Source organism: Pinus tabuliformis, chromosome 4_2, assembly GCF_031772625.1.
Source record: "Pinus tabuliformis cultivar Carrire ecotype Pingquan chromosome 4_2, CPIR1, whole genome shotgun sequence".
NCBI classification, from domain to species: Eukaryota; Viridiplantae; Streptophyta; class Pinopsida; order Pinales; family Pinaceae; genus Pinus; species Pinus tabuliformis.
In genome coordinates, this window is record NC_142304.1 from 331,511,957 (window position 1) to 331,530,380 (window position 18,424).

The window sequence follows — 18,424 nt, forward strand, 5'->3', positions numbered from 1 at the left end:
AATATAGTCCAATTGATATGACATGAAATTACCAATAATTATAATAATTATTTATTGACATTTAATTATCATAAATTTTTATATCATCCTATTTCATATGACAAATAATCCCTCATTTATATATATAATAAAATTAATTTCTTATCTATCATACTCTTTAGAGTTGAAAATTGTTACATTCCAATTTTACATATACTATTAACATTATTGCATCAAACAAAGGTTTAGTCACATAGTATATTGATTAGACAATACACTACAGTGATACAATAATCTTATTCAAACAGATTAATTCAAATATAAAAATCAACATTATTATTAAAAAAATAGTCGATTTTATTATTAAGCATTGACATGGGTTTAAATTATTTTATGCAAAAAATAGCCGATTTTATTATTAAGCATTGACATGGGGTTTAAAATATTTTATGCACGAGTATGATTTACATGCACATGTGCTTATAATTGAAATACAAGCATTAATCCTCTTAACTAGCACAACACCACTATTCCTTTCTATGGTGCCATTATAGCTATAATTGCACTATTCCTTTCTATGGTGCCATTATAGCTGTAATTGTTGATATCATTATTGTTACTAGGACTCCACGGTGCATAATACTTACTGATGTTTTTAAAATATTTAATGTACAAGTGATCACATGAAGATATGTCACAATTCTTTGTAAAGATGGATGAATATTTGAAATCAAACTCTTTGTCAATAGATTATTATACAATCTCTTGACTGAGAATTGAAGTAAACACCAACTAGGTCAACACAAGTTCTTCACCAAGAGTTTAAGACCTTGAATATCTAATTTAAGAGTTAAAAACACATCAAAACTAAAGAGATGGATTTTAAGTTCTCAATTTAGAGATATGTTTAGGTTGAAAGTGTTAAGTCAATGGTTTTGCGATTTTTTTTAAATGATGTTTCTACTTCCATAAATGCACACGTTTTAAATTTTATAAAAAACTTGTGAGCTTCAATTATTAAATTCCTTCTTAAACTTATTTTCTATTTATATAAATTTTAAAATTTTCATTATAATAATATAATATAACTATTTTATTTATAAAAATAATATATACAAGTAATTTTCATTAATAAAAATATATATTTATAAATTAAAATTAAAAATTACTATATAATTATTTTAACAATTTTTTGTTCAATTTTTCTTTTTACTTTTCGTTTCTTTTAAATATTAAAGAATAAATTTTACACGCAAAACATGCTAATAAAATAATTAAATTTTTAATTAATTTAATATACATTTTTTTGCAAGAAAAAATCTTTATATTTACATAAGTTACCATCATGGACATATGTAATAGTTTGATTGTTTGCAAAACAAGAAAAATAAAAAAACAGAGGGACAGGTGTGTTCTAAGGAGAAAATTGAGGAGACCATTCATCCATGAGAGGTAAATCAAATGGTCTCCTAAAGAGTTCTAAGTTACAATGGTGACTGAAACTGAAAATGAAATGATGACTAAATGACACCAAGACAAAAAAGACATGACTGGAACTGAGTAAGAAAAAGAACTAGATGACATGCAAAATTGAGACTTTGAGAGTAACTGTCTTGCGAATTTGGCATGCTTGATTGCGCTGATGACTGAATGAATGAATATGGGTTACACTTTTTGCCAAGTGCATGAATTGAGAGGGAGAAGAAAGTAGCTCGATCGAGCAATATTTTAGCTCTTGATCGAGCTATTTGAGGGCTTAAAAATAAACCCTCGATCGAGCTCATATGTAACCCACAGTTATATAGGAGCTCGATTCGAGGGATTTTTTTTTTAAATTCTCACCGAAAACACAACGAGGAGTTTATGGTTCAAAGAGCTCGATCAAGCTATTTCAAAATTTTCCTTAATCACTCGATCAAGCTTCTTAAGTGCTTGATCGAGTTGTCGAGGGCCTAAAAAACAAAGTTTTAGGTCCCCTTCTGCAGATTTCTCCGCAACACTATTTTGTACCCTAGCGGACCCCATGCAGAATTTGTCCTTAAGTGGCGTTGTTGAGGGCCTAAAAAACAAAGTTTTAGGTCCCCTTCTGCAGATTTCTCCGCAACACTATTTTGTACCCTAGCGGACCCCATGCAGAATTTGTCCTTAAGTGGCGAAGTTGATCATGTTATATTAGTGAAGGAATTCTTTATCCAATGGCATATGAGTTTGGCATTTTCGAATTCATATGATATTTTTCATCTAATTTATTTTGAACTTAATGTTTGAAATTTTTTTGGACAATTCAAAGGGTTTGAATAAAAAATCAATAACATAAAATATACAAAACAAAACAAAAAAATAAAAAAATACAAATATCTTCGTTACGAGTTCTCTTCAAAAGGTTATTCTTGGTTTTTGAATTTGTTTAAATAGTAGAAAAAAATCTCTGTGAACACATGTCTGCAAAATCCAATTGAAATATTACTTCGCCGAACTTAAAAAAAAATAATAGAAAAAATATAATTTTGCATAAAAAATAATTTTTTAATATGCACAACTTAGTGTCTTTGTGTAGATCATATATATATATATATATATATACACACACACACACATTCTAGGCTAAGTTATGCTATGTGAACACACACATACCTCTTAAGATGTGCGAAAATTTGCAAGAACAAGCACTTCATTTAATAGGAAATTGACAAATTATACGACACTAAATTTTTTTGCAAAAAATATTATTATGACAACATCATAATTCTCCCCAAATTGCCTTTTAACTCTTAATCAAAATTCATAATTCCTATATGAATTTTGAGGGCTTCAATTCGATAAAACAGTAAAATTTTGAAATTTCATTACTATATTTGGCCCAAAAGTGTAATCCATCTTCATGCATTCACCCATATCCTTGTCCTCAATGACCTTGGTCTAGTTGAGATGTGCTTGCTCCCTTGAGACCTTATCTTGTTGAGTATTTTCGTTCCTAGCTTTCTCCTGTTGCTCTAGGTAAACGAAAGGGTCATCGTATCCTTTAGGAAGCCAGGGGGGACGCTCCCATTTAATGAATGCTTTACTGGTATAGGAATCCTCCTCCCTCCAAGAGGCTTCTCCCTTGGTCAAGCCCTCAACACTAGCCTAGCTGCCTAAGTTCATCACATTTCCAATTGGCTCAGGATCGCTGTGACTACTAGCAATCTTTTGTTTCTGGGCTTGAGGTTCTAAGTGTCAGACTAGAGTGTCTTTTCCCCGGAGGAGGGATAGGGGAGGGGGGAGGGGAGGCACGTGATTCCCATAACTTTGGATAAATTCTGTGAGGCCTTTAGTGTGTGCAGAAGGAAGGAATTAAGTTCAACAAATCTACCTTTAGCTCTTTCCCTGGTTTGTTCATGCTCCCAGAGTTGTCTTTCCAACAAATTCTGGACAACCCGGTTGACATTATATGTGTTTCTTCTCTCTTGAGCCTCCATAGAATCAACAAGATGATGAATATGCATTGGCATCTCCTCATAGAATTGTTCTTCTCCCTGATCATGCTAGGGAGGGAGAGGTTGGCATCAAGGACCTCTACCCCCTCGTCTAGCTCATCCCCTTTTGCTCACCATGATAAGAAGGCTTGTGAAATCACTACCTCGGACCTGGAACCACCGAAGACTCACTACCTTTCCTAACCCCCAATGACTAACCGCTCGCAAAGCAGAGTTGAGGGAATGAATGGCAGAAGGAATGTATGACTCCTCAGTGATGGAAGAGTTCATATCTCATTCATGGCTTAATTTCTTTGTCCTTTCATGAAGCTTCACCACCCAACTGCAATGAATGTGACATGAAGTGAATCTAGGGAATGACCTCTACCCAACCATTCCTATCAAGCTTTCATGTGGGACTAGCATGTGAAAACTTCCCCACCGCATTTATTGTTCGATCACCCGCATCCAAAAAAATCTAATTAAAATATTAATTACAATACTATCTATTTTAGAAAAAAATATAATACTATTATTCTGTGGAAACCATAAATGATGATCTTAAAAAAATATTAAAGGGAAAAAAAATTTACATCAAAAACACATTATGCCTCACACATTTATGATCTTTTACATTTTAAAAGTTTAATTAAAAAAACTACTAATAAAACAACCACACATATTTATGTAATTATTTATTCATATATACATTTTAAATGTATATAGTATGAATGTTTTAATAATATATACTTAAGACTAATGTAAATAATTTGAAAAATATTTACATCCTTAAAAGTTTTGATTACTTAAATTTTTTTTATATAATGTATTTGAGATTAATTACATTTCATATTAGTCATCAATGTTTAGAACTGATTAATATTTTTTTTAATTATGAAAAATATATTTAATATTAAAAAAATAAATTATTTTTTAAAATTTACGATATTAATTATATTTACTTAAATATTAATAATATTTTCATTTGAGTAGATCTGGTTAATGAATTTTTTTTTAATTTTTTTTCAAATATTGAATTTTTCCTCAATAAAATTTGAAAAGAAATTATAAATTTAATTTAAAATAATAAAGAAAATAAAAAACACATTTCTTCTCATATATTAATTTATATAATTTATAACCTTATAAATAATAGTTAAATTTAAATAATTTCTTCTCATATATATTAATTTATATAATTTATAACCTTATAAATAATAATTAAATTTAAATAATTTGTTTGGGGTAGTTCAAGTAGCAATTGCCATGGAATGAAGTTTTATTGAACCAAAGTTTTTGGGTTCGAATCTTGTGCTACTTTCCTTTGTAACGGGGTGAATAATGGACATGTAAATTCGAAAATCAAAAAGTCTTACCAAGCTTAAAAAAATAATTAAATTCAAATAGTATAAAAAAATAATAAATTATAATTTTATAAATAATAGTGAAATTTAGAAAAAAAAAAAGTTATATAGTTTATAATTTTAGGAAAAAATTAATTTTAAAAAGATAGAAATACCAAATTAAGAGAAAATAATGTTCACGCACATTCTACTTTACGGGGACTACATTCTACTTTACGGGGACTAAATGATGATACAAGAAAACTTAAAGCCACAACTCGTATACCAAGGAAAAATACTTGATTGACATCATATTAGATATTTTATAAATGACTCTTAATTTACAATAAATTAATGTATGTGAAATTAAAATGTAGGAAACGAATATTTTTTTGATTGACATCATATTAGATATTTTATCAACAATTCTTAATTTGCAATAAATTAATCAATGTAAAATTAAAAAGTATGAATATAAATATAAAAAGGTCAATTATGAATGACATCATATTAGATATTTTATTAATAATTTTTAATTTGCAATAAATTAATCAATGTAAAATTAAAAAGTATGAATATAAATATAAAAAGGTAAATTATAAAATTAAAGATGAAATGATTTTTTAATTAAAATAATATAAAAATATATTTATTTTTAATTAAAAAATAACAAATCATAATTATAAAAATTAACACAAATTATGATTATTTTTTAATTTAAAAAAAAAAAAACATATAATAAACTTAAATTTTAGGAAGGTAAAAATACATTTAAATTTTAGAAAGGTAAAAATACATTTAGTTATTAAAATATAAAATATAATTTGAATTAGTTAAAATACATTTTAGTTATTAAAATATAAAAAATAATTCCAATTTCTTTAATTAATTGAATATATTAATTAAATAGAAAATTGAATTAAAAAATAACACATTATAATTATAAAAAATAAACAAAATTATGTTTGTTTTTTAATTAAAATAAATAACATAATAAACATAAATTTTAGAAAGATAAAAATACATTTTAGTTATTAGAATATGAAAAGTAATTTAAATTTTCCTTTAAATATTTCCATAATTTCTAAAAGTAGAATTATTTTTGTAAATTTTAAATAAAAATATTTATATTTTGATACATTTATTTGAGAGAACAACATAAATAAATCAAAGAGATAAGTTTAAAACAATACATGTAAAATGATATTGAAAAATATATAAAACATTTTTAAGGAATTGTGTTACAAGTATAGGAAGCTAACAATAATGTAGTCAAATTATTGCCTTGTTCATGCTTCCTTATATTAGAATGATGAAGAACTTTGACCTTCTCTAATGTTGCTGTAAGCACTACTTGTATTGCCTAACAAATGTTTGCTATCTGTTTGGGATTTTGGATTACCAACAACTTTTAGAAAATTGTCTTTTGATGCTTAGGAGTTTGCCCACGATGTCCATCATAGTAGGTCTTCTTCCGGGAGATTCTCTTGTACATAGCAAACCCAGACTCATGAGTTCGCTAAGGCAGTTGAAAGGTTTATCTTCTTTAGTTCCCATGCCAGTTCTCCTTAATAGAGTTTTATCCACAATTTCTCCTACTTTGTTTGGAAAATTGTTAGCCACCAATGTTTGCAAGTTGATTCCTTCTACAAACATGTTGTGGGTGGGCTTCTTTCCTGTAAGCATCTCCAATAAAACTATTCCATAACTATAAACATCACCTTTTGTAACATGTCCATTGAATCCATATTATGCATCCACAAATCCTCATGATAAGGTTTTTGATTTAGAAGTTGTAATGAAAATAAGAAACTAAAGACATTGGATAATATGCTATGTAGGTTAAATATTATCTGGAGGAATGTAACCCATGGATCCTTTGAGTGCATGTGTGGAAGTGAATGTTGAGCCTTCTGAATTTGCAAGATATATAGTAGCAATGCCAAAGTCTATTAAATATGATACCATGTCTTCACCTAGAAGCACATTGCTAGGTTTTAGATCGCAATGGATCACTTGCACGAAGCAATGGTGATGGAGATATGCCAACCCTTGCGCAACATCTATTGCTATATTTAACCTTTGAATCAGACTCAAACAACTTTCTTCTTTATCATTGGGATGTAGCCACTTTTCTAGACTTCCATTTGAAATAAATGGAAATATCAAAGCTTTGATTTGGGGATCTGAATAACATGTTATGATTCTAATCAGATTTCGGTGCCTTACTTTACCCAAAACTTCGCACTCCCTTTCAAAACTCTCGTCACCTCTTTCATTTTTCAAGTCAAGAAGCTTAATGGCAACAAGTGTGCCATCGTTTAGAACCCCTTTGTACACTTTTCCAAAACTCCCAACTCCTAGCAAGTTCACATCATCAAAATTATTTGTTGCAATGATGAGCTCTCCATAGGAGATCCTCTAGTGCCCCACATTCAAGGATGCTCCAACCTCTCTAAGATTATGCCTTGTAGTATTTAATCTCCACCAAAGACATAATGCCATAGTAATTATAACTACAAATATAGGTATGATGACTATTTCCATATGTGAAACACTTTGATCTCTGTGAGGAAAGCATGGTGATAGACTTACCCAAGGGCCACAAAGACCAAGATTCCCCATAAATGATGTAGCACCAGACTTTTTGAAAACTCTACCTTTAGGAACTTCTCCTGATAGCTTGTTGAAAGAAAGATTTAAGTGGCTAAGCATTTGAGATTCTCCAATGACATGGGTATTCCACCTGACAAATTGTTGGAGGAGAAATCATGTCCTGAAGACTTTGAAGTTCATTAAGTGAATCTGGAATTGGACCTTCAACTGCATTATAGGAAAGATTCAGGTATTCTAATTCTTTGCACTATTCCAATGCACTTGGAATGAAACCTGTTAAGAAATTTGCAGAAATATCTATAGCTTGAATCATAGTCATCTTACTTAGTCCCAAAGGCAATGGACCTTGTAATAAATTGTTTGAAATATTGAAATACAAAGCTAAATTTACAAGCCCTCCAACCTCTGGAGGGACGAGTCCATTGAGCTTGTTGTACGATAGGTCCAGAAGTAATAAGTTCATGCATTTCCCTAAAGTTGGAGGTATATTCCCTGATAACTGATTTTGGGTGAGACTTAGATATCTTAGTTGTTGAAGGTCAAGAAGGGAATAAGGAATTCTTCCAAAAAAATTATTTCTCTAGAGATCTAGAAGCCCTAAGCTTTTGAGTAACCCAATTTCCATTGGAATGTTTCCTTCGAAATTATTATCTCCCATAAATAACCTCTCCAACTTTGAAAGCATACCAAGGGAGGAAGGGATTGCCCCTGTGAAAGAATTGGAGTATATTTCAAAGAGTGTTAAATTAGTTAGGTTTCCAATCTGTGGAGGTATTTCTCCTCCCAATTCATTGGAGCCCAAGTTTATGTAGCTCAGTTTTGTAGAAAGGTGGCCTATAGAAAAGGACAATTGTCCTGTGAAATGATTAGAGGATAACTCTATTCTTTGCAGGATGGAACAGTTAGTCAGAGTAGTAAGAATGGGCAAGCTCGTAGTGCTGCCGCTGACTAGTTGATTAATTTGCAAGTGAAGCACTTGGAGCTGTGTCAACTTACCCAGCTGATTGTCCCCCGACTCGATCACTTGAAGATTCGTACAATTGAAGGAAGCAGGAATGCTACCACTCAACTGATTACCAAACTGATAAAGACCTGTCAACTGGGTATTCTTGCTACACAACTCGGCTGGAATGCGACCAGTAATCTGGTTGGAAGATATATCTAATTTTATAAGATTGGTGGAGTTTGACAGAGAAGACAGAAATTTTCCCGTGAGATGGTTATTACACAGAAGCATAAAGCTCAGCTGACTTAGCATACCCAATTCGGAAGGAATACTCCCATGAAGGTGGTTGTCGCACAAATCTAGAAGTGCAAAGAGGATATGTTTCCCAAGCAGCCAGGGATTGTACCCGTCAAATTGTTGGTTCCTAAGTTAAAGAATTGTAACATGGAGAGCAGGCATAGTTCCGAGGGAATGTTTCCTGTGAGATTGTTACGGGACAAAGACAACTGCTGTAAGCTGCAGCACCCACCCAGATCCTGAGGAATGAAACCTTGGAGTTTATTCCGAGACAGGATAAGCTTTTTCAAGCGAAACAGACTTCCCAATTCGTAGGGAATGTGCCCCTGAAAGCTGTTATTGCCGAGGTCGAGAATTCTAAGAAATGAGAGATTGCTGAGAAGAGGAGAGATTGTACCTTGTAATCCCATGCATGAAACATTGAGAGAAACCACACTCTGCCTCCGCCGACTGCAAATGATACCTCTCCACTCGCAGAACGAAACATTGGTTGTCCAGTTAGTGTGTAATGATTGGGATGGATTGTAAGCAGTGATGGCAGACAAGAATCCAAGCAGAGCTTCTTGGTCAGAAGCGTTGCTCAGATGAGGATGGAGACGATTAGATAATTCAACTGTGGAAAACGCAGAAGGAATGACCAAGAGAGTCCAGAATAGTAACAGTCTCATAATATTAAAGAAAAGAGTAGGAGCGTCAGAGATATCCATCTCCTCTTCTCAGAGAAAGGTTTGTGAAATACAACAAACAAACAGGCAGGGGGCGAGAAAACCAAAATATGTTAAAAGAGTTTCCACCTGCATCCGTTTATATAGAGTACTGGCCTCACTTTATCGTTAAACCTTATTAGTTAAAATACATTTTTTTTATTAAAATATAAAAAATAATTTCAATTTCTTTTTAACTAATTGAAGATATTAATCAAATAGAAAATTGAATTAAAAAATAACACATTATAATTATAAAAAATAAACAAAATTATGTTTGTTTTTTAATTAAAATAAATAACATAATAAACATAAATTTTAGAAAGATAAAAATACAATTAGAATATAGAAAGTAATTTAAATTTTCCTTTAAATATTTCCATAATTTTTAAAAGTAGAATTATTTTTGTAAATTTTAAATAGAAATACTTATATTTTGATACATTTATTTGAGAGAACAACATAAATAAATCAAAGAGATAAATTTAAAACAATACATATAAAATGATGTTGAAAATATACATAAAACATTTTTAAGAAATTGTGTTACAAGTATTGGAAGCTAACAATAATATAGTCAAATTATTGCCTTGTTCATACTTCCTCATATTTAGAATGATGAAGAACTTTGACCTTCTCTAATGTTGCTGTAAGCACTACTTGTATTGTCCAATAAATGTTTGCTATCTATTTGGGATTTTGGATTACCAACAACTTCTAGAAAATTGTCTTTGATGCTTAGGAGTTTGCCCACAATGTCCATCATAGTAGGTCGTCTTCTGGGAGATTCTCTTGTACATAGCAAACCCACACTCATGAGTTCACTAAGGCAGTTGAGAGGTTTATCTTCTTTAGTTCCCATACCAGTTCTCCTTAATAGAGTTTTATCCACAAGTTCTCCTACTTTGTTTGGAAAATTGTTAGCCACCCATGTTTGCAAGTTGATTCCTTTTGCAAACATGTTGTGGGTGGGCTTCTTTCCTGTAAGTATCTCCAATAAAACTATTCCATAACTATAAACATCACCTTTTGTTGTAGCATGTCCATTGAGTCCATATTCTGCATCCACAAATCCTCATGGTAAGGTTTTTGATTTAGAAGTTGTAATGAAAATAAGAAACTAACGACATTGGATAATATGCTATGTAGGTTAAATATTACCTGGAGGAATGTAACCCATGGATCCTTTGAGTGCATGTGTGGAAGTGAACGTTGAGCCTTCTGAATTTGCAAGATATATAGTAGCAATGCCAAAGTCTATTAAATATGACACCATGTCTTCACCTAGAAGCACATTGCTAGGTTTCAGATCGCAATGGATCACTTGCACAAAGCAATGGTGATGGAGATATGCCAACCCTTGCGCAACATCTATTGCTATATTTAACCTTTGAATCAAACTCAAACAACTTTCTTCTTTATCATTGGGATGTAGCCACTTCTCTAGACTTCCATTTGAAATAAATGGAAATATCAAAGCTTTGATTTGGGGATCTGAATAACATGTTATGATTCTAATCAGATTTCGGTGCCTTACTTTACCCAAAACTTTGCACTCCCTTTCAAAACTCTTGTCAGCTCTTTCATTTTTCAAGTCAAGAAGCTTAATGGCAACAAGTGTGCCATCATTTAGAACCCCTTTGTACACTTTTCCAAAATTCCCAACTCCTAGCAAGTTCACATCATCAAATTTATTTGTTGCAATGATGAGCTCTCCATAGGAGATCTTCTGGTGCCCCACATTCAAGGATGCTCCAACCTCTCTAAGATTATGCCTTGTAGTATTTAATCTCCACCAAAGACACAATGCCATAGTAATTATAACTACACATATAGGTATGATGACTATTTCCATATGTGAAACAGTTTGATCTCTGTGAGGAAAGCATGGTGATAGACTTACCCAAGGGCCACAAAGACCAAGATTCCCCATAAATGATGTAGCACCACACTTTTTGAAAACTCCACCTTTAGGAACTTCTCCTGATAGCTTGTTGAAAGAAAGATTTAAGTGGCTAAGCATTTTGAGATTCTCCAATGACATAGGTATTCCACCTGACAAATTGTTGGAGGAGAAATCCATGTCCTGGAGACTTTGAAGTTCATTGAGTGAATCTGGAATTGGACCTTCAAGTGCATTATATGAAAGATTCAGGTATTCTAATTCTTTGCACTGTTCCAATGCACTTGGAATGAAACCTGTTATGAAATTTGCAGAAACATCTATAGCTTGAATCATAGTCATCTTACTTAGTCCCAAAGGCAATGGACCTTGTAATAAATTGTTTGAAATATTGAAATACAAAGCTAAATTTACAAGCCCTCCAACCTCTGGAGGGACGAGTCCATTGAGCTTGTTGTATGATAGGTCCAGAAGTAATAATTTCATACATTTCCCTAAAGTTGGAGGTATATTGCCTGATAACTGATTTTGGGCAAGACTCAGATATCTAGTTGTTGGAGGTCAAAAAGAGAATCAGGAATTCTTCCAGAAAGATTATTTGCCTGGAGATCTAAAAGCCCTAAGCTTTTGAGTAACCCAATTTCCATTGGAATGTTTCCTTCGAAATTATTATCTCCCATAAATAACCTCTCCAACTTTGAAAGCATACCAAGGGAAGAAGGGATTGCCCCTGTGAAGGAATTGGAGTATATTTCAAAGAGTGTTAAATTAGTTAGGTTTCCAATCTGTGGAGGTATTTCTCCTCCCAGTTCATTGGAGCCCAAGTTTATGTAGCTCAGTTTTGTAGAAAGGTGGCCTATAGAAAAGGACAATTGTCCTGTGAAATAATTAGAGGATAACTCTATTCTTCGCAGGATGGAACAGTTAGTCAGAGTAGTAAGAATGGGCAAGCTCGTAGTGCTGCCGCTGACTAGTTGATTATTTTGCAAGTCAAGCACTTGGAGCTGTGTCAACTTACCCAACTGCATGGGTACTACACCGCTTAGCTGATTGTGCCCCAAGTCGATCACTTGAAGATTCGTACAATTGAAGAGGGAAGCAGGAATGCTACCACTCAACTGATTACCAAACTGATAAAGACCTATCAACTGGGTATTCTTGCTACACAACTCGGCTGGAATGCGACCAGTAATCGTGTTTTCAGATATATCTAATTCTATAAGATTGGTGGAGTTTGACAGGGAAGACGGAAATTTTCCCGTGAGATGGTTATTACACAGAAACATAAAGCTCAGCTGACTTAGCATACCCAATTCGGAAGGAATACTCCCATGAAGGTGGTTGTTGCACAAATTTAGGGAGTGCAAAGAGGATATGTTTCCCAAGCAGCCAGGGATTGTACCCGTCAAATTGTTGGTTCCTAAGCTAAAGAATTGCAACATGGAGAGCAGGCATAGTTCCGAGGGAATGTTTCCTGTGAGATTGTTATGGGACAAAGACAACCGCTGTAAACTGCGGCACCCACCCAGATCCTGAGGAATGAAACCTTGGAGTTGATTCCGAGACAGGTTAAGCTTTTTCAAGCGAAACAGACTTCCCAATTCGTAGGGAATTTGCCCCTGAAAGCTGTTATTGTGGAGGTCGAGAATTCTAAGAAATGAGAGATTGCTGAGAAGAGGAGAGATTGTACCTTGTAATCCCATGCTTGAAACATTGAGAGAAACCACTCTCTGCCTCCGCCGACTGCAAATGATACCTCTCCACTCGCAGAACGAAACATTAGTTGTCCAGTTAGTGTATAATGGATTGTAAGGAGTGATGGCAGACAAGAATCCAAGTAGAGCTTCTTGGTCAGAAGCGTTGCTCAGATGAGGATGGAGACGATTAGATAATTCAACTGTGGAAAACGCAGAAGGAATGACCAAGAGAGTCCAGAATAGTAACAGTCTCATAATATTAAAGAAAAGAGTAGGAGCGTCAGAGATACCCATCTCCTCTTCTCAGAGAAAGGTCTGTGAAATACAACAAACAAACAGGCAGGGGGCGAGAAAACCAAAATATGTTAAAAGAGTTTCCAGCTACATCCGTTTATATAGAGTACTAGCCTCACTGTATCGTTAAACCTTAATTTGTTAACCACGGTTAGAAAAAAAATTCAAACTCAACCAATCTAGTGGAAATTTCCCTTGAAGTATTTATTCCGTCAGACTCCTTCTCCATAAGTCGTGCCCACGGTCATTTCACACTAAAATATTGAAGGACACAAATATTTTATTTTTACTCACTTTGTAGTAAGTGAACAGCTCGAATGTGACTTTTTCAGTACGAAAAGAAGACTGGAGTTCTGGACGGCCAGACTTACGCGGATAAAATTAAATCAGAAGTATTGATGTGAATTTTTCCACACGGAATAGTCGAGTCGTAGACGGGAAGCATTACGTACTCCGCGAAATTTTCGTACCTAGTCTGCGAAATTTTCGTTCACGATATTTAAAGTTATTAAGAATTGAGGTGAAATTTTTTATTTTATGACTCCGCGAAATTTTCGTTCACGATATTTAAAGTTTTTAAGTATTGAGGAGAAATTTTTTATTTTGTGACTCCGCGAAATTTCGTACGTACTCCGAGAAATTTTCGTTCACGATATTTAAAGTTTTTAAGTATTGAGGTGAAATTTTTTATTTTATGACTTCGCGAAATTTTCGTACGTACTCCGCCAAATTTTCGTTCACGATATCTATAAGTTTTATAACTGTTGTGAAATTTTTTATTTCATGATTATTACGAGACGTAACACGGGTTAAGTGGACTATTCAAAATAGTAAAATTTTTATTTATAATATTAAAAATTAAATTAAAAAATTAAAAAATGAAATTTTTATTCACAATATTAAAATTTAAATATTAAAATGAATTTTTTTTGTGAATATCACCCAATACAATAAAAATAATCCCAAATAATAATATCATAGAAATCGTCTCAAATAATAATAATAATATCTCATAGAAATCGTCTCAAATAATAGTAGAATGATGTTACTGGCAGGGATAGAATTTGAAGCGTAATTTGGTCCATGACTATAATCAACTAACTAGCAGACAAGGGAGACATTTATCATTAGACAATAAAATCATTCACAATTGAGTCATTTATTTACTATTAAGCAATAGAATCATTCATTTATGAAGTCAATAGTTTATGATAGTTAATTGTATAGATATAATTTAATAAAAAAGTTTAACTTTTAAAGGTTTCTAATATTTTTTGGAAGTGTAACTTTAGGTATATAATTTATATGATTTAGATTTTTTTCAGATATATTAAATAAATTTATGCACTTAAAAATATATATTGTTAAATTTTAATAAAATATATTATGGTAAATTTAATAAATAAATTGACACATAAGCATTTATATTTATATGTTAGCTTAATCAATCAATTATTAAACAATAAAATTAGTTATTCATAAAATGATGAAATTTGATAGAGAAATTAACCCATTCGCGTCATAAGTGCCCATAACCATTCGCGTCATAAGTCCCTGTCCTGGATGAATCAACCATGAAATAATGGAGTGAGTCATTTACGTGACGAGTGTCCTTGGGAATCAACCATAAAGTAATTGAGTTAGTCATTCATGAAGTCATTTCTTTTATTAACGTGGAGTCTTTCCCACTAGTCAATACTTTTCCAGCTCACCCATTGCATCATGACCGATGAACACGACTTGGGCGGTCCAAATGGTGTGTGGAACATTTTCATTATTGGGAAATGTTATACATAGTCGAAGATCTAGTTCAAATTACACAGAAAATACCTTTGTTGAGAATATCCTTAATGCACTACTGAGTCTGTCATAGAAGTGACGTGAATGCCATTTTGTGGTTGTATATGGAAACAGAGCATCTACACGGATTTGAAAGAGTTGAGTCTATTTAATGAGACATAATGCAAAAGTCAAAAAATGAAATATTACCAAGACGCCACCTAGAAACATGCCATGGACTTGCAAACCAAAAGCAAATCAAGGGGAGCAAGAAGAGATGGACAAAAATCAAGAGAACCGAAACAAAAAGAGATTCCCTCATAAAATAGTTCATAATAAATCTGCCCAAGCAAAAGGAACAAAGCATGCTTGGAAAGTGCATATACTTAAGAATTTTGCTCCCGAAAGACATGTTGGAAGGAGATCTCTGAGAAGAGGGGCTTCAGGCCCGAAATCCGCTGCATCCAATTGAAAAGTGAGGGGATCTATAAGACGTTGCGATCCTGAATCCATCTAATCGTAGAAAGGGAGTCACCAACAACCAGAGTGAAATCAACAATGAGCCATAGAGCCACCTGTAAGGCACCCTATAAGGCGAGCATTTATGCTCTGTTGTTGTTTGCCAAGCTGACTAACCACCTAAATTGATAGGACATAAATAAATTGATATGAAGGGAGACACCACATCTGCATCTCCCACTGGCAGAAGCTCCATAAAAAATAAAATAAAAAACAAATTGGGAAAATATTAGACAAGTCAACATGAGCAATGGACCTGGCAGATTCTTTGGGACACCATGGGCCTATCTCTTGAAAATGAGTGACAATGCAGAGTGCAATCAAATTAGGATTGGGAGGAGTCTATTCAAATAAATACTCATTGTGAGAGCACCAAATGCCCCAAAAGACATATAGGGGAGCAACCCGATGCTCTTTGATTGGAAGCCCCAAGAGAAAAACCAGTTTGCAATGGAGGAACTATCACTAATGACCTGGGTCCCCAAGTGAGAGGATACTTTCCTCCAGATGTCCTGTGTGAAAGGGCACTGAATGAAGAGGTGAATACAATCTTCCAATGCAGATTTGCAGTGAGGGAATCTACTAGGACCCACAAATCCTCTCTTCATGAGTGTGTCCCAGGTCAAAATTTGATTTTGCAGGATAAGCTAAATGAAACATATAATCTTGAGAGGAACATCCCAGGACCACAATTGTGCAGTGAGCTTGGAAAATGGTAGGATTGGAGAACAAGAAATGATGTGTTCATATACTTTTGTGGCTGAAATTCTTCCATCCATTAAATGACCACCCAAAACCAGATAATCTGGACGGGAGGATAACATGATATCGGCCTAGCAAAGGTTGTTGTGATAAACTTCCCATTCAACTGCCAAATATTTTGGGATGCCAATTTCCCAGGCATGTGGCCAAATTGGGGGAGACAAGAGCGTCTGAGGGCCCCTCGCAATGCTGGCCAGAGAGGAGTATCCCAGCTGATTAAGGGAGATGATGATGGGGGCAGATAAATGGGGGCTTCTGGGCATGCCTTTGATGGCATCCATCCCCACATTGACCTGTAAACTGTTTCCAACAACCCAAACAAGGTTACTGCAAAGCCAAGGGACTGCACTCCATAGGCTTCTCCAAGTTGCAAACATGCATGTAGTGGATGGAACACCATTGCTAATCCATTCCTCCAATCCACAATTATGTAGATATTTTGCAACCATGATCTTTTGCCATAGACCTTGTTCTCTGAAGATGCGGCATAGATTAGCAAACAAAAGAGCCAAATTTGAATTTTTTGAAATTAAGGAAGCCCCAACCTCTTATCTTAGTTGGTATAGAGCTTAGATTGAGGCCAGCAAGGGGGATTTTTCTTTTGGTGCCAGATCTCGACCATAGAAAATGTCGCACAATGGATTCAATCTTCTTCATAGTAGATTGAGGGATGTGAAATATATGCATCCAATATACAGGGATGCTTTGGAAAACTACTCGAATCATGACAACCCTGCCTCCAAGAGTTAACCACCTATGATCCCAATGGCATAACATTCGCTCGAATTTGTTGACAAGCCAATCCCAATCTGAAAGCTTGTAATTTCTAGGTTTCAAATGGCATCCCAGGTATTTGAAGCCATTTGACAGTGGGCAAATCTTAATCTCAAACATAGCAGCAATTCCAATTACCTCCATCGAGGAACCATCATCAGAAATAAGTTATGTTTTATTTTTATTAATGTTAAGCCCAAATGCATTGTTGAATTTCAGAAAAATCTTGTGGAATGCTTCCTATTTTGATATTTTTTTCCTTCCTTGCACACATGATATCATCCACTAACATCAAATATGATAGTCGTCTGTTTTTTGATATCCCACAACCTTTTATTGTCGACCTCTTTCTTGGAGTTGACCCCCCTGCTTATTGTATCCATTACAAGAATAAACAATAGAGGAGACAAAGCACAATGATCCGGATTTATACAGGAACGCAACAAATTACAGAGATAACCATAAAGAGAGATATGCAGTGGAAATAATACTTCATTTCATTAATGTAAAATACTGAAATATGCTTACAAACAGAAATGGAAATAAACTAGCTAGGGCGATGGTAGCTTATCTCTGAGAAGAGATGTGGCCACTACATGTCTTTGAACTACCTTACAATGAGGCTCAAGGGCCTTTTTATTATTGAACAATAAGAGCAAACCCTAAACAACCAAAACCCTAACCCGAGGAGATGTAACACCAAGAGTTTATGGGCCCCGTTGGGGTGAGTTGGACGGCCAACTTCCCGGGGTCGCGACTTGGTCATATTATCTCTGTTTGACACGCATGATAACCCGTTGGAAAGATCTCTCCGAGGACTGCGACAGAAAAGACGATTTTAGATAATAAAAAAAATCATTGGCGGTAGATTTCCAAAAAAACGTCATTTAGGGCCTCAAAACCGCTCCGAAAGTTTAGGACCTGAAAAACTGTTAAAAATACTAAATTGTGCTACAATTAAGGGAACTGAAAAACTAAAAGAAGCAATGGTGGGGGTCCAAGTGGAATTGGCAGGTGGCCACCAATATCCACCTGGATCATTCCTCCCCCCTTAGGAAGCAATGGCCCCCATTGCATTGAGTTCCTCCATGAGATGAGGAAACTTTTGTTGAACTTGGTCCCTAGTGAGCCACTTGCCCTGGCGAAGGAGTTGGCTTTCCTTGACAACTCGATACAGTTGGATATTCTGCTGGCAAGTGTGCTTGATCTGTGTGCCCATGATCCAATCAGTTGCAGCTTGTTCCATGCAATTTGGATTTAACTCTGTGGGTGTGAGCTGTTCTGCAATGTCGGATGTGTCTAGTAATGGTGGAAAGTGTAATAGTCCCAAAATAAAAACATGTAATTAATTAGATC

At 34.0% G+C, this 18,424-nt stretch overlaps 2 protein-coding genes across 2 annotated transcripts; both read right to left on the minus strand.

Moving 5' to 3' along the window:
• Window positions 1–9,858: 9,858 nt before the first annotated feature.
• LOC149169296 (uncharacterized) lies at window positions 9,859–13,281 on the minus strand. The gene is made up of 2 exons (XM_089427057.1): window positions 10,502–13,281; window positions 9,859–10,399 (listed from the first exon to the last, which is right to left on the minus strand). The coding sequence occupies exon 1, from the start codon at window positions 13,232–13,234 to the stop codon at window positions 11,783–11,785; it is 1,452 nt and encodes a 483-aa protein (XP_089283183.1). The 5' UTR covers window positions 13,235–13,281; the 3' UTR covers window positions 9,859–10,399; window positions 10,502–11,782.
• On the minus strand, window positions 9,951–11,585 carry LOC149169297 (receptor-like serine/threonine-protein kinase At1g78530). Its single transcript, XM_089425149.1, has 2 exons — window positions 10,502–11,585; window positions 9,951–10,399 (listed from the first exon to the last, which is right to left on the minus strand). The coding sequence occupies exons 1-2, from the start codon at window positions 11,583–11,585 to the stop codon at window positions 9,951–9,953; spliced, it is 1,533 nt and encodes a 510-aa protein (XP_089281275.1).
• Window positions 13,282–18,424: the final 5,143 nt, after the last annotated feature.

What these genes read in the sequence shown, in the direction of transcription:
- LOC149169297 (XM_089425149.1), bottom strand. Translation starts at nt 11,585, where the DNA reads ATGACTATGATTCAAGCTATAGATGTTTCTGCAAATTTCATAACAGGT. An exon ending in CATGGGTTACATTCCTCCAG is followed by an intron (nt 10,400 to 10,501) that starts GTAATATTTAAC and finishes TTGTGGATGCAG; the next exon opens with AATATGGACTCAATGGACAT.
- LOC149169296 (XM_089427057.1), bottom strand. Translation starts at nt 13,234, where the DNA reads ATGGGTATCTCTGACGCTCCTACTCTTTTCTTTAATATTATGAGACTG.